At 62.0% G+C, this 17,144-nt stretch overlaps 2 protein-coding genes and 1 long non-coding RNA gene across 6 annotated transcripts; 1 reads left to right on the forward strand and 2 right to left on the reverse strand.

Moving 5' to 3' along the window:
• Positions 1–4,438: 4,438 nt before the first annotated feature.
• LOC139799939 (mitochondrial ubiquitin ligase activator of nfkb 1-A-like) lies at positions 4,439–7,809 on the reverse strand. The gene is made up of 5 exons (XM_071752508.1): positions 7,689–7,809; positions 6,581–6,720; positions 6,263–6,350; positions 6,064–6,184; positions 4,439–5,868 (listed from the first exon to the last, which is right to left on the reverse strand). Exons 2-5 carry the CDS (start codon positions 6,695–6,697, stop codon positions 5,178–5,180), a joined length of 1,017 nt encoding a protein of 338 aa, XP_071608609.1. The 5' UTR covers positions 6,698–6,720; positions 7,689–7,809; the 3' UTR covers positions 4,439–5,177.
• Positions 6,595–7,786, forward strand: LOC139799943 (uncharacterized). The gene is made up of 2 exons (XR_011727523.1): positions 6,595–6,727; positions 7,587–7,786. It is a non-coding gene; the product is annotated as an uncharacterized lncRNA (long non-coding RNA).
• On the reverse strand, positions 7,734–16,263 carry ECE2 (endothelin converting enzyme 2). 4 transcript variants are annotated; one of them, XM_071752507.1, is made up of 19 exons: positions 15,993–16,263; positions 14,204–14,290; positions 13,689–13,833; positions 13,314–13,529; positions 13,106–13,230; positions 12,826–12,972; positions 12,683–12,748; positions 12,313–12,501; positions 11,758–11,900; positions 11,503–11,617; positions 11,197–11,307; positions 10,873–10,971; positions 10,695–10,772; positions 10,401–10,504; positions 9,987–10,097; positions 9,590–9,657; positions 8,771–8,961; positions 8,590–8,685; positions 7,734–8,495 (listed from the first exon to the last, which is right to left on the reverse strand). In XM_071752507.1, the coding sequence occupies exons 1-19, from the start codon at positions 16,032–16,034 to the stop codon at positions 8,319–8,321; spliced, it is 2,310 nt and encodes a 769-aa protein (XP_071608608.1). In that variant the 5' UTR covers positions 16,035–16,263; the 3' UTR covers positions 7,734–8,318. The 4 variants fall into 4 exon arrangements, 3 of the variants coding, with proteins under 3 accessions (XP_071608608.1, XP_071608607.1, XP_071608606.1); XM_071752506.1 differs by lacking the exon at positions 15,993–16,263 and adding an exon at positions 14,532–15,370; XM_071752505.1 differs by lacking the exon at positions 15,993–16,263 and adding an exon at positions 14,373–15,370.
• Positions 16,264–17,144: the final 881 nt, after the last annotated feature.

The following is a 17,144-nucleotide window of genomic DNA, read 5'->3' on the forward strand; positions in this document are numbered from 1 at the left end:
CCAGTACTTGCTGAGAGCCCTGTTTGTGTCCCCTCTGTGCCCCCCTGGACTCTTCATTCTGCATTTTCCACTGCCAGGACAGTGATGGTGCTAACTGGCATCAGTGGCTCTGAGTGGCTCCACCTGGGAGCCCTCATCCCAGTCACCTGGGGCTGGGAGCAGTATTTAAACTCGGGCTGGGGCTGCTGCTTCTTGCTTGAGCTCTGAGTACAGCTCTAGCCTCTAGAACTGGTGTTGGTATGGCTGGTTGGAGAGGGAAGCCCTGCTCCTGCTGTTCACTGACAGTCAGACCCCACTGCTGGGGTGTGGGTGTGCTGGGCTGCAGCAAGGCCAGAGCCCAGAGTGGCAGCAGCACTTGCCAGCCTCATACAAGTCCCATGAGAATCTCCTTCTGGGTGTCTTGAGGAATGACAGTGGGGTTTTACAGACACTCCTGTGGTCCATTGCTCCATGCTACCACCTCCATGGCCTCCTGAGATCCTGTTGAAAGGTGCTGCAGAAGAGCATCAGCCCAGCTGGTCCATGCAAGAGGGCAAGTACTTCTATTTTGGGAAAGCTCCACCATGCCTTTCCCTTTGTGCAAGGCTCTGCAGGGCACTGGTCTCTGCTGTCCCCTCCCAGAGCAGAGCTGGGGAGCGCTGGGGCAGCAGCGCCTGCTCTCTGCTGGCAAGGCAGTGCCATTATTCCTGCCTTTGCTAGGGAACCAGCTTGAACTTTTTCATGTGATAGCTTTCGTTCCTCGCAAAAAGTGCCTGGGAAAATAGGCAAGAGGCCCACGCTGAGATGTGGCCTGTTTTTCCCATCACTGAGTCCATGTGCTGCTGCCCGTGGGCAGGGACAGGCAGGCCATGGCACACACAATGCTGGGGGTGAGTGCAAAGACGAGCAGATGGGCTGTGTGGGATGTGAGCAGGGCTGGTTCTGCCCTACAGGAGGGTTTCTAGCCCAGCAGGGTTCCTGGGGAGAAGTTGAGAGGGTCACCTTGTTAATAGCCCCAGTTATCCTGCACCCGTATCAGTGCCTTTTACCCAGGGCAGCTGCTTGGCTTGGCTGTGAGGTGGAGGTCTGTGGGGCTGGCTGGGGTTTGAGGGTGTGGGAGGGACTCTCCAGCCCAGGCAGAAGGGCTGCATTCCTGGGACAGGGAAGTACTCTGGTTCTGGGCACCCCACCTCTTTGGGACATCTCTGGCTCCCCAAGGGTGCTGCTGGTCACAAATCCCTTGGGAGAGGGAGGTACCAGGAACCTGAATGTGGGTGGGTAGGCGGGCAAGAAGGTGCGGAAGAGACCTCTCCCTCATGCCCTGCCAGTGCAGGCTGCATCCTCCACGGTGAGCAGGACAAATGTTCGTCTTTCCCTGGCTTTCATCCCACCTTCGTTATCTGCCTTTTAGCAGCCACGTAATCTCCTCTCTTGCTTCCTTTGCAGCCTTTTGTCCAACACAAAGCCAGCTCCAGCAGGAAGAAGGGGTGGTGAGAGTGGGAAGCAGGTGGCTCTTCCTGCCCTGCTTCCTGAAACCTGGGTGGCATCGGGGACGATCAGAGGAGCTGGGACACCTGGCAGGTGATGCAAGAGCTGGGGGCCCCCCTGAGGGGCATATGGGGCTATGCAATAGCTGGGCTGGCAATGGAGGTCATGCTGGAGCCCAAGGCCAGGCAATGCTCCAGGAACCCACTGGTACCTGCTGTGACGCAGCCCCACAGCTGGAGCCCTGCACCTTTGGTGGGGATTCGGGTGCTGGCACCAGGTGCTGATGGAGGCAATGGGCTCCCCTGCAGTCTATGCTGCTTCAAGTGGCTTTGTGGTGCAGAAAAGCCTGGTGCATGTGCTTGGGATGGGGCATGTTCTGCTTGGGCTCTACAGGTACCCCTGGGTGGGAGGAATCAGGCTGGATGGGAGCACCTGGTGGCCCCCAGGGCCTGATGGGGCTGGGCTGGTGGCCTGGCAGGACGGCTGGGTAATGGAGGGCTCAAAGGAGGCAGGAGGTATCAGTCACCAGTCACCAGATCCAAGGCTTTCTCAGGGCAGGTGCTGTCACCCAGGGCTGGCCCCACAGGACTGGGGGTGCAGAGGCATGCCTGGAGCCCAGCTCTGCTGCCTCCATCTGTGCTGGTCCCAGCCCTGCCAAGAAACGTGAAATGGCACTTCTGTTCCATGCTGGTGGCAGCTGTGGCCCGGGGGCCCTCATCAAATGCCAGTTCCCTGCTGCCAGCACTGTCACTTGCTCTGGGTACCTGTCCCCATCCTGGCACGGGGGGACTGGTGAAGGTCATTGGCAAGGTCTGAAGTGTCTCCCTCCTTGGCTATTGCCCCCAGCTCTTGGTAGCCAAGTGGCTTCTGTGAGGCAAAGCCCAGGGATGGCTACTGCTGTGCATGCTGCCTGTGCCACACTGGGGTGACTGCATGAGTGTCTTTTGTGGACCAGAGACATGCAGGCGCTGGCAATGGCCATGCATATTGGTGGCTGCGGTGCCCCTTGTTGCCACGGTGCGATGTTGGGGGAAAGGGGATGGGCATCCTGCTTGGTAGCTGGGCTGTGGGTGAGCCCAGGGCAAGGATGGGACAGTGACACAGTCCTTACCCTGTGCTGTCCCCACAGCCATTGAGGTGTGATAATGAGGCCAGGGAAAAAAACACCTTTCCTGCGAGGAAGGGCTAAAGCCGCCTTCTTCCCAACAGAGCTGGGGCTAGCCAGCGAGATGGCGAGATGAGTTTGTCTTATTGCTCAGTCTGGCTTTGGGTGGTCCCAAGGGGGCTGTAAGTCGGGACAGATGGAAGGGGGATGGCACTGTCCCCACCCCTCACAGGAGCTGCCCAGAGCGCAGCTGTGGTCCCGGCAATGCCATGGCTTCACCTGCAGCATGCTGCCTGGGGTGGGGGCTTCACGGGAGGGTCCCTGCCCACACCCGGGGTGAGAGGGGGAAGCAGGAGAGTGGGGGTGAAAGCCCTGCTGGGGGTGGGGTGTGAGGCTCCATCCTCATTTGTCACCACATCTCTCGTCACCATGACAACAGACAGGAGGCAGGTGGAGGCGGGCTGGCAGCCCTGGGGGGTGTGGGTAGGGGCCGGGGCATGAGCTGGCACCCACAGGGACCCTGCCAGAGGGTGAGGGGACAGCTGGTGGGATGCTTGTGTCCCTCTTGGGCCCCGGAGGCAGCAGGGCTCAGCCTGGACATTATGGGCTTCCTGCTCTGCACCAAAACCACCCTGGGGATAGTGAGGGACAGAAGGTTGGGCTGGGGGTGCAGGCACTGCGGCATGGCTGGGTAGCCCCTGTGCCAGGGGGGTTGGCACAGACAGGATTTGGCTGAGCTGAGTGGTTGAGTCATGCTGCCACCCGAAGTGGTGCCAGGGCTGCTCAGCAGGGTCTAGACCACCCTGGTGGGGCTGGTGGCCTCGTGGAGGTGGCAGAGGCCCGAGAAGGGAGGTATAGAGCAGGGGTGGTGGGTAACCCAACAGGGGGTGACAGCCTCCCCATGGTGCTTAGAAAATGGTGATGTATCCCCTGACCCTTGCACCCTCAGTACTGGTGGGGACGGAGGGGAGGGGGTGGCTGCAGGTTCCTCTCCAGCTGTCCCTGTCCCCAGGGAACGAGGTGAGCAGTCTCGGGGAGCAGGGGCACCCCCCAGCCCACGCGCACCATCAGCTCTTGGCACGCAGGGAATGTGTTCCTGGCAGCCCGGCCCTCTCCCATCTGGTATTTATCTCCTTCCCGAAATCCCTCCTGCTGCGGGGGGGGATACCCAGCTCTGGGTGAGGGAAGGACCTGTGCCCCACTGCTCACTCTGCAGTGTGGCAGTCACCATGCTGATGTGGAGAAGAGGCCAAGGTGAAAGATGGCAGGGATGAGGGGAAACTTCACACAACTCCCCTCCCTGCCCCCAACCTCAAAAATGGATGTGAGTCCCAGGCTGGGTTCTCTGGGGTTTCATAGCTGTCTGTGGGCCCTGGGGAAAACACTTCAGTGGCACCTTCACCTCAAGCAAGACCCCAGCCCCAAACTGGTAGCAATGAAGACTGCTATTCTGGGGAGGGGCCACACCATCCCCTTCCTCTGTTTTCACAGCTGTCTGTCTGCCAGTGCTGCCTCCTTCCCCCCCTCCCCCCCCCCCTTCCCCAAATTCCTAGGGGCCTCAAAGCCACAGGAGCACAGAGAGCCCGTGGGTTGCCTGGGCAACTGCAGCCAGGCACTGATGGGGAGCGGTCCAGGGGAGTGGTTGCCATGGAGACTGGAGGAGCATGATTGCTTTGGCAACAGTCCTGCTCCCCCCTCCTCTCCCCATCCAGGCTGTTTCCTGAGGAGGTGAACCCTGGTTGGGGGTCCTTTGGGGGGGGAAGGGAGGTAGTGATGCCTGTGTTCCCTCCAGGAGAACCTTGACTGCCAGCAGGTCCCACATTCCCCCCCCGACTTCACGGCATGAAGGAAGAGGCGAGGCCGAGCTCTGCTCCTTGGCTTTATCACTCCACACACCACCGCAAGCTGCTCCTGCACCCAGTGTGGGTGGGCAGGGAAGCTGGGTGCAGCGGGGACTGGGGACCCCAGGGCTGGCCTCCTGCTCTAGGAGAGTGGGGATCCTGCAGACAGGGACACTGTCGTCCTCCCCAAGTGACATACTTCATTGTTACCAGCCCTTGGGTGCCCCTGCACAGCCTGGGCAGTGGCTGCAGGCACACGGATTGGCAGGGAGACAATGGTGACACTAAGGAGGTTGGCTCTTTGTCATCCTGTCCTGCCAGCCCTGGTCTTGTCCCTGTCATTCTTCCCCAAAAGACACATGCTGGAAAAGCTAACCAAGGGAAAAGTCTTGCATGGCTCTGGGTGGTTTAAGGGACTGGGTCAAACAGCTACTTGCCAGAGGGACGACCTGGTGCAGGGCTGAGGACTGGGCTCTGTGGCTCAGGCCTCAGGCACCAAGTATGCTTCCCCTAAACCTTCAGGTTTGGGATGGGAACAGTGGTAGGATCCCTCCAGGAGACAAAGGGAGGCTGAGGATGCTCTAACTGCCCCCCCCCCGCCCCCTCTCCAAAAAACAGACACGGGGGCACACCAGGACCCTTCCCTCCCAACAGGAATCACTCAGCTTCATGTAAGAGGATTTCTGCAGGCTCCAGGCTTGGCTTTTTTGATGCTGCCCCTCTCTGGTCACTGCCTTCCCCCCTTCCCAACCCCCCAGATATTCTCAGGCCTGGTAGAGGGGCACCACACGGTCAATGGGCCCCCGACAGATGGGGCAGAGGCGGGAGGGCAAGGCCTGGAAGCAGCGGAAGCAGCAGCAGATGTGGCCGCAGCTCAGGAGGACACACTCGCGGGGCCGTGTCAGGCAGATCACGCAGGAGTTCTCGGGCTCCACGGTCTCCTCGCTCTCGAGCTCCTTGTCCTCGGGCTGCTGCCTGAGGCGTGCGCGGCGGTAGGCACGGCACAGGGCGTGCAGGAGGACGGCCAAGCCAGCCATGGCACACAGCATGGCCGCTCCCTTCCAGAGCCCGCTGACTGACTCCAGCTCTGCCAGCACCGTCTGCCAGTCCCCCAGGCACAGGAAATATTCACCCCCCTGGGCCGGTGGCTGGAGGTGCAGGGAGCCGTCGGGATGCAGAGCCAGCTCCCCAATGCCAGTCAGCCCGGCCCCTACCCGCAGCATCTCCTCTGTCTCCAGGATGCCCTTGGGCTTCTCCCCGCTCAAGTACTGGCCCAGCAGGTCACGGAAACCATGGGCTGGCTGCTGGAACCGCTCGTACACCGTCTCCAGCGGCAGGCAGACAGCTCGGAGCGGGCTCTCCACGCTCACCTGCGTCACCGCATCAGTGTCCGGAGAGGCCAGCAAGAAGGGGACGGTGTAGATCTGCTCTGAGAGCACTCGTTCACTCTCGCTCCTGCAAGAGGAGAGTGCAGAGCTGGGATGTAGGCAACGTGGAGGAACTGTGAGCTTCTGAGGCTGAGCCAAAGGTAGGGACTAGAGACTTGAACTGAGCTTCTTTCTGCCTCTCAAGTGGCCCCAGGGGATGGGTGTCTGGACCCACTGGTGCAAGCCCACCCCTGCTGTGTCCCCGTCCCCCCCCATTGCTCACCAGCTCCGGGCCAAGCTGTTCCAGATCAGCCGATGCTCTTTCAGAAGCAGTTTCTGAATCACGCCTTGCAGCCCCTCATGGTAATGGCTGGTCAGTGCAGCCTTGGCTGGCAGCACTATGCCTAAGGACCAAGGGATGTATCATGGCCAAAGAAGAGCCCAACCCCTGTTCCCAGTGTGGAGCCACAGGGTCGTCTTACCTTCCAGAGCAACATAAGGCAAGCACCTTCCATCAGCTGCAGACACCAGTGCTGGTAAATCATCATCAACCTGGAGCTTTGGGGCCTCCTGGAAGAGAGAGATAAAGCATGAACATGGGCTGGGTCATGATGGTGGTCATAAATAGCTTTGTGGGGATCTCTGGCAGGATGTGACCTGCCCAGTCCTGGGCATCATGAAACTGCAGCAGGCTGCAGTCATCAGCAAGGGGCACCCAAAGCAAAGGCTCTGGGCCAGGCAGCGTAAGACAGAAGGGAAGGCACAGCGGGCAGGAGAAAGCATCTGAGGGACAGGGCTACCTGTATGCGTGCCACGGCTTTGGCTTTCTTCCTGTACAGGTAGTAGAAGATGCCTGAGAAGGCGAGGCTGGAGCCCAGACACAGCAGCTCTCCAGGCGTGATGGGTGGCGTGTCCATGGTGCCAGGCTCGGGCGGAACACCTGCAAGGTGAGTGTGTGCTGGCTGGGGGATAGGGCTGTGTTGGCCCTGGGGCAGGGATGCCCCATTGCCCCTCTCCCCACGGCAATAGTGCCCCGGGGCCAAGCCTGCCCGTGAGTCTGGCTGGGCACAGTTCAGCTCCAACATACACAGGTGCTCCAGCCCTGGCCTGACTCAGCACTTTTTGCCCAGCCCGGGTCCTGCTCCCAGGATCGGGCCGAGGCCCAGCGCCCATGACGTAGCCCGGTCCCTGATCCCAGCGCCCCACCTAAGCCCGGCACCCCCAGTCCCGGGCTCAACACCCCGGCTCGGAGCCAGTCCCGAGGCCGCCCGCTCACCCCGGCCCGGCCCCGCTGACCCTCTCGGCCCCTCGAGGCCGGAGGCGCCCAGGCCCGGACCCCAGCCCCGCCGCGCTGCTTCCTGGGAAATGGAGTGCAGCCCGCAGGGCGCGGCGGCAGGGCGAGAGGTACATTGGGACTACAACCCCCAGCATCCTTCGCGACGGACTGCCGCTCCCGTCGGGCCTTGCGCCTGCTCCCGACAGGACTACAACTCCCGGCAGAATTTGCCAGGCTCTCCCTCTCTCTCGTCTTTCTGCCCCGCTGGGACCGGAGCTTCGGGGCCGTTTCTGCACGGTTCTTGCCGCCGTTTCTCCCCAGCCATCCCGCGCGGTGCCAGCCAGAGCGCAGCCCCCCACGCTAGCGGCTGAGGAGCGGTCTGTGCCTTCGGCCCGCCTGGGATGTCGGGGATGAGGCACAGCACTGCGGCTGCCGCTCTCCTTACCCCCACCCTCTGCCCCTCGAGATCTCCTCTCCTCCTCTGCCTCGGACCCTCCGGGTCCTCTTATCTCTTACTCCCCTCTCTCAAGATCTGGCACCTCCCGCCCTCTTCCTTTGTTCCCTCGGGACGTCTCATCTCCCACACATCCCCCCAGCTTTTGAGTCTCCCCCCGCCCTGAGCCAGATCCCACCTTTCCTCTGACCCCGACGCTGCGAAGGAGCAGGAACCGCCGGAATAAGTTGGAAACTGCTTTTACTCGTTCAATAAACTCAGCGACAGCCACCCACAGCTGAAGGCACCAGAGTCCTCGCTGCCGCCCGCTGGTCCCAGCAGAGGTGGATAGGGAAGCCAAGCCGGATCGGGAGGCGGTGAGGGGAGAGCGGAGCTGGGTGGCCCTTGGCTTCCATCTCCAGCAGGTCGGGAGGCAGGAACGGGAAGGGGGGGGCTCGGCTCTCCCTGGGATCCCTCCGACCTGCCCACCCAGGGGGGGGGACGTGGCGCTGGGGGAGGGCTGAGCTGTGCCTGTCTGTAGCACGTTGGGGTTGGGAGGGCAGGGCTGCATTTTGGGGGTGCTACGGCTTCTGTGCTGGCCGTGCCCGGCCCCGGGCTGTGGATGGCGGCTGCAGTGGGTGCCCGGTGTGTGTGGGGGAGTGGGCAGAGGTGGGGCAAGGTGGGCTGCAGTGCGTGCACAGGGAGACTATGATGGAGGGTGACCCAGGGGGTAGCCCCTTTTTCTTCCCGTGGGCCAGCTCTGATAGCGAGGGCTGGGTAGGGGGACACAGCCAGGCATTTTCCCCTGTCCCCAGCACCCTCCCCGTCCCTACCACACCTCACAGTGCTTGCCAGGGTTCATGGGGGAGCCCAGGGGGCAGCTGAAATGTTCAATGAAGTCCCGGGAGTTGCTGAGGGTGCCGATGACACGGTACTTGTCTGGGCTGTGAGGGTCGGTCACCAGCCCTTCATGGGAGCTCTCAGGTGTCCGGACGGAGCACCACACCTGCCAGAGTGGGAGCAGCCTCAGGGGGGAGGCTGTGGGGTGTCTCTGAGGGGACAGGGAGGGATGGAGAACCAAGCATCCTGCTTCACCCTACCTGTGCAAAGCCCACAAAGAAAAGCTGGTGATTGGTGAGCCCCAGGGCCGGTAGGTGCTTTTCCTCCCCATTCTTCTGCAACCAGGACTTGTACGCCTGCAAAAGAGGTGCCCTGAAGCCGCAAGGAGGGACACACAGGCAGAGGGGAGGGTCTGTGACCCCCTGGGGCCACAGCACTCACGTTGTAAGCTGCCTTGAGCCCGCCATTGTCGGCGATGTTCTCGCCCAGCGTCTGCCGGCCGTTGACATTCTCACGGTGGACGGTGTAGTGGCCATACTGCTCTGTCATGCATGCTGTCCGGTTCTTGAAGGCCTCCAGGGAGGAGTTCTGCCACCACGGCCGCAGGTTGCCCTCCTTGTCATATTCCCTTCCTGCAGGACCGAGCCATGGTGTGAAATAGGACAGGGAGACACTGGCCTCCAGCAGAGCCCCCAAAGCAGGGTGTGGTGTGGTGGTGGGGACAGTCCCATGGGACACCAGGGGACTTGATGCCTTGGGTTCATGCTCAGTGGAGATGATGTCTCCCAGTTCCTGCTCCAGGTGGGCTATGGCTGGGACTCAGCTGAGTGTTTGGGTCCCCAGCCACCCCTGCTGCATTCCAGCTGTCCAGTTGGGATTTGTCACCCCAGATTCCCCCATTGACCCCATTTTGGCTCTGGGGTTGCAGTGAAGGTGCAAAGCAGAGCAGATGTGAGAGGGACTCATCCTGCGCCCCGCGGGGAGGAGGATGAGGAGGGGGCTGGGGCTGCTGACACTGTGTCCTCACCAAGCGGATGGAGCGAAAGCTGCACAGAGAAGCCGGGGGGAGGTATCGGCGGGTGCCACCACCTGGGGAGACAGGATGATAGAAGGGGGGACAGCCTGGGGGGCATGAGCACGCATGATGTGATGGATGGCAAAGCAGGACCCCCGCACACCTGCGGCACTCCCTGCCCACACCGAGGGAGGGGGGCAGGAAGGTGATGGGGGTCAGGGCTGGTGCAGCCCATGGGCTCTCACCTTGGTCATCAAACGCATGGGTCAGCTCATGCCCCATCACCACACCGATGCCACCAAAATTAAGGGCTCTGTGAAGCCACAGGAGAGAGACAGGTAAGCACAGGGGGATGATAGTGTTGCAGCTTGGGCACCCCCTCTCTGTCTGGGGCACCCAGCAAGACTCTGCTGCTGTTGGCACCTAGATGGGAATGAGTCTTGCTGTGGACACTGGTGGCCTTGTGGGGACTTTGCAGGCTGTCTTGGCTTTAGGATGTAAAGCCTCAGGGGATCCTCCAGCCCCCCAGGGTTTTGCTTTGTAACTGTGGGGTCAGGGTTTATAGGGTGCTGGCCCTGATCCAGCCCATAAGCCCCCTGAGGATGTGCCCTCCTCCCTCCCCCCTCCCTGTGCCAGGCTCACTTGGGATGGTTGTGGGCATAGAATGGAGCCTGTAGGATGCCAGCGGGGAAGACAATCCCGTTCTTGGTGGGCAGGTAGTAGGCATTGACAGTCTGTGGGGTCATGCTCCACCTGAGGCAAGGAGATGGGGACAGGCAGGAATGTGTCCCCTTTCCCCTGGCCCTGACATCTTCCTGTGCCATCTCCCACACTTGTGCTGCCATGCATGGGACTGGCACCACTGTCCCCAAATCATTGATCAAGGGACCCTGTACTGGTGACTTACAACACTGTGCTGCCCCGTGTGGGGACCTTCCCCCAATGAACCGGTGCCACCCAAGCCATGATGGGGACAGTGCTGTGATACTGTGATGGTGCCATATCTGTGACAGTGCCACCACATCCTCTGACCCCACACACACCCCTCCACCTTACTGGTCGCGGTTGGGGGGTTTCCGGAGCTGGTCGGCCATCACTTTAGCAGAGAAGTTGTAGAAGTTGAGCATGTTCTGGAAGAAGGAGTCCTCTGAGACCTCATACTGGTGAGAAAGAGGAAGGATGAGGTGGTGGATTCCTCACCCTGGCCAGGATGTGCTCAGTACCAGGGTGTCTCTGTGTACCATCCCATCCCAAATGGGTTCCCTGAATATGGGCATTGCCCCACCATGAGGCTCCCTTGTGTATAAGCAGGGACCAGACCCCATCCCCACCAACTAGGTGTCCCCATACCCCATCATAGACATCGTCCAGCTCCTTGTTGTCCAGGATGAAGTCAGGGAAGCCAATCATGTCATAGATGGCATCTGCCTGTGTGAGGAGAGGCCCCAGAAGTGAGATTCAGGGGGAGAGGAGGGGTGTGTGTGTCCCAGAATGGGAGTCTCCCATCTGCTGCCCTACACCAAGTCACCTTTTCCTTTGCAGCCTGCCTGGTCTTCTCATCCATCCAGTCCAGTTGGTCCAGGGACAACTCAAAGGCTGCCCGGATCTCACTGATCATTTCCTCAGCCTGGAGAGGGGAGAGAATGAAGCACCCTGCCCTCCCCCTTCCCCCCCTCCATATCCCTTGCCCCAAACATCCCCTTGTGCAGGGACAGGGTAGGCTGGATGTGACTTTCCCAGAGCTGGGGGTCCCATTTCCCTGGTCCCTGACTTCCAGCCCTGGGGGTCAGGGGGAAAGGGGGGGTTCCTCCAAGTGGTGATAGAGATGGGACAAGGGCAGGAGTATCCTCACAATGGCCTTGCTGTCCCGGTCGAAGGTGGCTTTGACAAAGAGGGAGCCCAGGGCAAAGCCCAGTGTGTCATCTGTGTTGGAGATGCAGGTTTGCCAGCGGGGTGTGCAGGACTGTGGGAGCAAGGCAGGGGTCTGTGAGACCCTGAGCTCTGCTTGTTGTCTCCCCAAGGTAGATGCTCAGCATCTGCCCTGGCTGCCCTCTGCAGCATCCAGGGCTCAGCATCCCAAGGTCATCCCAAGGGCAGACTTGGTCCTTTCTGCTTCCAGGCTTGGGGCAGAGAGGTTGGTCCTGGGGCCCTTCATTACCTTCCTGGTGCCATACAGTGTCTCCAGCAGCTTCTCCTGGGCTGTCTCAAAGCGCTGGTCGAGGCTGGAGGCTGTCTTCTGCACCAGGTTCCAGATCAGGTAGTTGTTCAGGATGCTGCAGGGGCAGAGAGGTGCCATCGTTTGCCACCAGCGTGCATTGTGGAGGATGCTCCAGCCACCAGCAAACCAAAAACCTGCCCCTGCCGTGAGGACAGCCCCCAGTGGGGCATGGCAGGGGGCTCGTGGACCCCTCACCTCCTGTCGGTGCTGTTGATGAGGTCAGAGACCTGCTGTAGGTAAGTGTCCCCATACACCACCACGGGCTCCGTGTCGGCCAGCTCCAGTGGGGCCAAGGCATAGGACAGGTAATCCAGCCAGTCAATGGCTGGGGCCAGGGCCTGGGGGAATACAGGGGTGCAGCACTGGGGTGTTTGGTACAGCTCTGCCCCATCCTGCCTGGCATGCGGGGAGGTTCTGGGCAGGGGCTGGTGCTCCCAAGAAAGGTCCCGAGGTCCCTCACCCCCCAGATCCTTTTTCTGCCCTGAACTCTTCCTGTGATTCCCTGCTGCTCTCAATGCTGCGGGACAAGGAGGGGACCCCAGGATCCCCCCTATGTGGGGTCACATCTCCCTTCAAATCCTAACAACCAGGGGGGATGAGCACCTCCCTCCAGCACCCACTATATACCCCAGAACAGATGGGCTGTCCAGGTGGGGCAGCAGCAGGCAAGGACTCCTGAGTATCCCAGAAGACAACCCCTCCACTCACTTCCCCACAGGGTGTCCCCAGGCAGTGCCATGCCATGCCCACCTGCAGTTCAGTGATGCTCATCTTGTGGTAGATCTTCTCATCGTCCCGCCGCTCAGCTTGAGGCACAGTGATGTTGGCCAGCTGGGTTTCAAAGTCCAGCACCTGCTGCATCTGGAGGCGGGTGGGCTCCGGGGCTCCCCCCAGCAGTGTGCCCAGCTCCACCATGTAGTCCAGATATGCTGCTAGGACCTGGAGGGACCCCAAGCCCTGGTTCAGCACTGGCTATAACTCATCCCACCTCTCCGGGGTTCTCAGAGCTGCTGCCCACCCTGTGCTACCCAATGGGCAGGGTGCACCCCTACATTGCTGGCACCCCATTTCTGTGGGTTTCCCCTAATTGCTGCCAGCAGTGCTTGATGCCCAGCCTCACCCTCTCGTTGGCTGTCTTATTCAGGTAGTAATCCCGGGATGGGAGGAAAAGCCCTGACTGGTCCACCTGGCAGGGGAGAGGGGTGGTATGAGCAGCCTGGTGCCACCCCAGTGCCCACCACCCCTCTGTGGCAAGGTGCCAACCTGGATAATGTTGCTGTTGGAGCTCTTGGAGTCTGCACCCACATACACTGTGAAGAAGGGGGTTGCCCGGTATGTGCCTGACACCATCTTGAGGACCTCCATGAAGCTGGTTTGGTTCCAGGAGCCAGTGATGTTCCAGCCCCCAATCTGCCAACAAACAGACCAGGTGCCTCAAGGAGGGTCTCCAAGGGCTTCCCTCTCCTCAGTAATGCAAAGAGCTGGGCAGAAGACATGCTGGGCTAAGCCCTGCAGCTCAGCGTACATGTGGATGGCTGTTCACCTTGTCGATGAGCTCCATGAGGGGTTGGGAGCCCAGCTCCTCTATCCTCTGCTCCTTGAGGCAGGACAGGTAGTACCTCTGTGTCTTCCTCTCTGCCTCACTGCTGGAGTTGAAGGTGGTGTTCTCTGTGGGAGGCTGTAGGTTAGCCCAAGGGACACCAGGGCCCAGAGGTCACTCCCCCAGTGTCTGTGACCCCACTAGTGCCCACCTAGGAGATGCTTCATGATGGCCTGGTTCTGGTCCCAGATGCTGTTGAAGGTGCTCCACTTGGAACGCCCATTGGGCAGTGGGTTCCTCTTGATCCAGCCCCCACATGAGTACTGGTAGAAGTCTTGGCACGGGTCCGTCTCCGCATCCAGGGCCTCCAGGATCTTGCTGGCCACCCGGACACAGGCATCCGTCAGGCATGTGGTGTGAGAAGGATCTGGCAGGGAAGGCATGCCCAGGGCCGGGTGTGTGTGCCAGGGGAAACTGAGGCACAGAGTGGGGCAAAGCACCAGAGCAGGAGCTCATCCTGCCATGTGCCCCCCGGGGTGGCAGCGTGACAGTGCTACTCCAGCAGCACCGCAGGGACCCTCCCTACCTCGGCGATACTGGATGGCCAGGGCGACACCGGCGACACTGAGCAGCAGGGCCAGGGCGATGGCGAGGGTGCAGAGGACCAGCTCCAGCTGGCTGCGTTCAGCCAGGCGGCTCCGCAGTGGCCCCGGCCCCTTTCGAAATCCCACCTGGGCGGGAGCAGGACCTGCTACCACGCCGCGGGTGCTCCAAACATCACCACTCCCCCTGCCTTCCCTCCCTGACCGCTCCTTGTTGCATGAGGAGGTGGGGACCAGGTGCACAGGGCACCAGCCTGGGGAAGTGGGTGGTGAGTGCTGGCGGCCCCCCCCAGCTGCAAGGAAGGACAATGGCCTGGGCACAGTCTTTGCCGCATTTTGGCTGCCTCCCAGCGCATCCTTGGGGACAGCCAGGGCTCTGGCTTGGCTCCCGCCCCTCCTCCTGCTGCCCACCCGACTGCAGGCAGGCTCCGAAAAATGGTGTAGAGGGGGCTGGGGAGGATAGAGAGGATAAGGATGGGGGGGTCAGGGCAGACCTCACCTCCACACTGTCGGGAGATGTGCTGCCATCCCCTGCCGGCTCGGGCCCCTCATCGTCCTGCAGCGTTGCACGCTTGTAGTCAGGCATCTGCCAAGGGAGGGAGGGAGCAAGCTAGGATGGGGGCATGGGGGTGGCTGCCCCCCACCCCGCCACCCGCTCCAGCTCTTACGGCAACGGCTGGTGCCCACTCAGCAGGTGCACAGTGGGGTTGGGGCAGCCCCTGAGCTCCTTCAGTGCTCTGGGATCTCCTCCAGAGGCTGCCCCCAGCCCTGGGTGGCTACAGGGAGAGTGGGGAGAGCTGCTGCTGTTGGGGGGTTCAGGGGCTCACACCAGAGCATCCCTCTGCATTGTCATGGCAGCCGTGGCATCAGCCTTGCTGACAGGTCCCACATCGCCACGGAGACATGGTCCCTGTTTCCAAGCAACCGTTGCCTAGTGCTGCTGTCTCACCCCTCCTCCCCCGCCTGGAACTTTCCATGCAGATGTGCACTGGTCTGAAACATCTGGAAGCATCTCTCGACCCCATCCTGGCACCAGGGGTGCCCAGGGCACAGGGCCAAGCCTGTGAAGGCAGAGTGTGTAGACAAGAAGTGACAGTATGGGGGGTGTCAACCAGTAGGGCAGGACCCCCTCACTCCTGGTCTTGGAGGGCTGCTTAGCAGGGGCTGTGTGTACCGACTCAGCCATGAGGGCTGCTGAGGACTCAGCCAAGAAGGAGGTGCTGGAGCTGAGCCAGCAGCTTTGGAGGTGGGGAAAGGGAGATGAAAGAAAAAGCTGGAGGCTTTGGTGGAAGTGGATTAGCAATGCCGCTGGTCATGAGCCATCCTTAGGCTTCAGAGTTAATGCTCGGGTGGGTTGCAGCTCACCCTCCCGCTTGTGTTGCAGACTCAGGTCGTTGCCCGGGGCTGCCTGCAGTGCTGGTGGCCTCGGTCCAGAAAGGAGCCGGGGTGGGAAGAATGATGGACAGGGGGTGAAGCAGAGCCCCGTGCCCAGCTCTACGCACTGCTGCACTACCAGGACAGGGAGGGGACTTCACCAGGGGTAAGGGTGTAAGGCTGGGATCAGAAGTTGGCAGAAGACCCCCAAACAGGGCAAGTTCTGGGGAGCCTCTGGCATTAGGACGGATGGCTTGGCATCCTGTAGGAGCTCAGCCAGCTGGCACCCCCACTCCCCTCACACACTCCCCTCCTGCATGGTCCTTGGCACCAGCTGGCTGCACCCCATCCCTGGCACATCCTGGCACCCTAAAGACAGGAGCAGGACCTGGTCCTGATCCTCTTTCTGCCCCATCTGTGGGTCTGAGACCCACGGGGACAGGGCCCTATACTCTCTCCAGAGGTGCTGCTTTTTGGGACATCCTACAGGCAGCATCCCTGTAACCCAGGTGGGCTCCGTGCCTTGGTGGAGCACGGTCTGTGGGGCCATCTCCAAACTGCCCCAGCTCCCTCTGCCCGACCCCAGCCAGGGGTTTGGGGGAGCCTTTCCTTCCCTTTTTCCCCTCCCGCTGTGGGGGATAGGGAACTCGCAGCCACACAGCTCCCCCAACCCTGGCTCCACACAGCCCCTGCTCCCCTCAGGCTCTCGCTCCCCCCGGGACCCCTATCTCTGCCTCCTTCAGGATCCCGCAGCCCCCCTCTGGCACTCCCAGCTCCTTGAGCACTCCAGCCCCCGGCTCTTCTCTGCCCCGGGCCCCTCTTGTTCTCCTCACCGTCCCTTGTGCCCCCCGAGCCGGTGCCCTCCGCCCCCCCACTCCTCCTGCCCCGCTCCCGGCCCTGCCCCGGGCACTCACGGCGTGTCCGAGCTCCTGGAGGGCCACGTTCATCCTGGCCATCCCAGGCCGCCTCCCGCCTAGCTCCGCTCCCCGCCCGGCCCGCGCCGGGCCCCCGCCGCCGCCGCCGCCGCCGCAGCGCCGCCTGCCTCCGCCGCCGCCATGGCCCGCTCCGGGCGCCGCGCCGCCGCCAGCGAGACCGGGACCGGGCAGGGATGGGTCCGCACCGCAGGGATGGAGCGGCGGGGACTGATACTGGATGGGCGCGGCCCGTGGGCACAGGGCGGGAGCGGTGGGGTCGGCGCCTCAGGAGGTGGATGGAGCGAGGGCTCCGGTGCCCAGCCCCGGACGCTTCGCTCCACCCGGACCGACCCCGCTGCCAAGGTGACCACTGGGCGCACGGGAGAAGCCCCGCACCCGTATTGTCCACCGCACCGGCACGGCCACAGGCACCCTCACCGGCACTGCACGGGAGCCACACCGGTACCTGCACCACTATCCGCACAGGCACTGGCACCCGAAGCGGAGCCGAACCGGCACTAGTGTCTGCACCAGCACCTGCAAGAGAATCGCACTGGCACATGTATCGGTACATGATCCACAGCCTCGCCGGTGCAGGAGGCACACCGGCACTGGCACCGGCACCGGCACTTGGACCAGTACCGCCCCATCACGGATACCAGCATTCGGGCTCACACTTGAGCACTGTCACTCTCACACACGGACCAGCACTGGGCTTCGGCACTCGGGGGGCACTCTGGCAGCGCACAGCACCGGGTACTGGCGGTGTGGGAAGTGGTGTGTAGCTGCAGCAGTACCACCTGCTCCGCTATCCGGGCGGAGCCCCCAGTGCATCCCGGGGCACCCCGAGGTCACCAGCAGGCAGGTGTCACCACGCACTGAATGACCCAGTCTTGTGCTCACAGTGGCGTGGGGCAGGCCGCTCAGCCTCCCACCTTGCAACCACACCTCCAGTCCCGTGCCAACACTTGTACGGACGGTCACCCGCCCGCTGCCCAAATTGCTGCCGGGGGTCTCCAGGTGCGAATGTCCGGGTGCAGATGCCCGGGTGAGGACCCCCAGGTGAGGTCCTCCCGGATCCTCTAAGCAGACGGGGTCTGTATGGGTGCCAGGTGGCCCCTCGAAAAACGCCGGTGGGGAAATGCGTGGCAC

The sequence above is a fragment of the Heliangelus exortis genome, chromosome 9 (assembly GCF_036169615.1).
Source record: "Heliangelus exortis chromosome 9, bHelExo1.hap1, whole genome shotgun sequence".
Lineage (NCBI taxonomy): Eukaryota > Metazoa > Chordata > Aves > Apodiformes > Trochilidae > Heliangelus > Heliangelus exortis.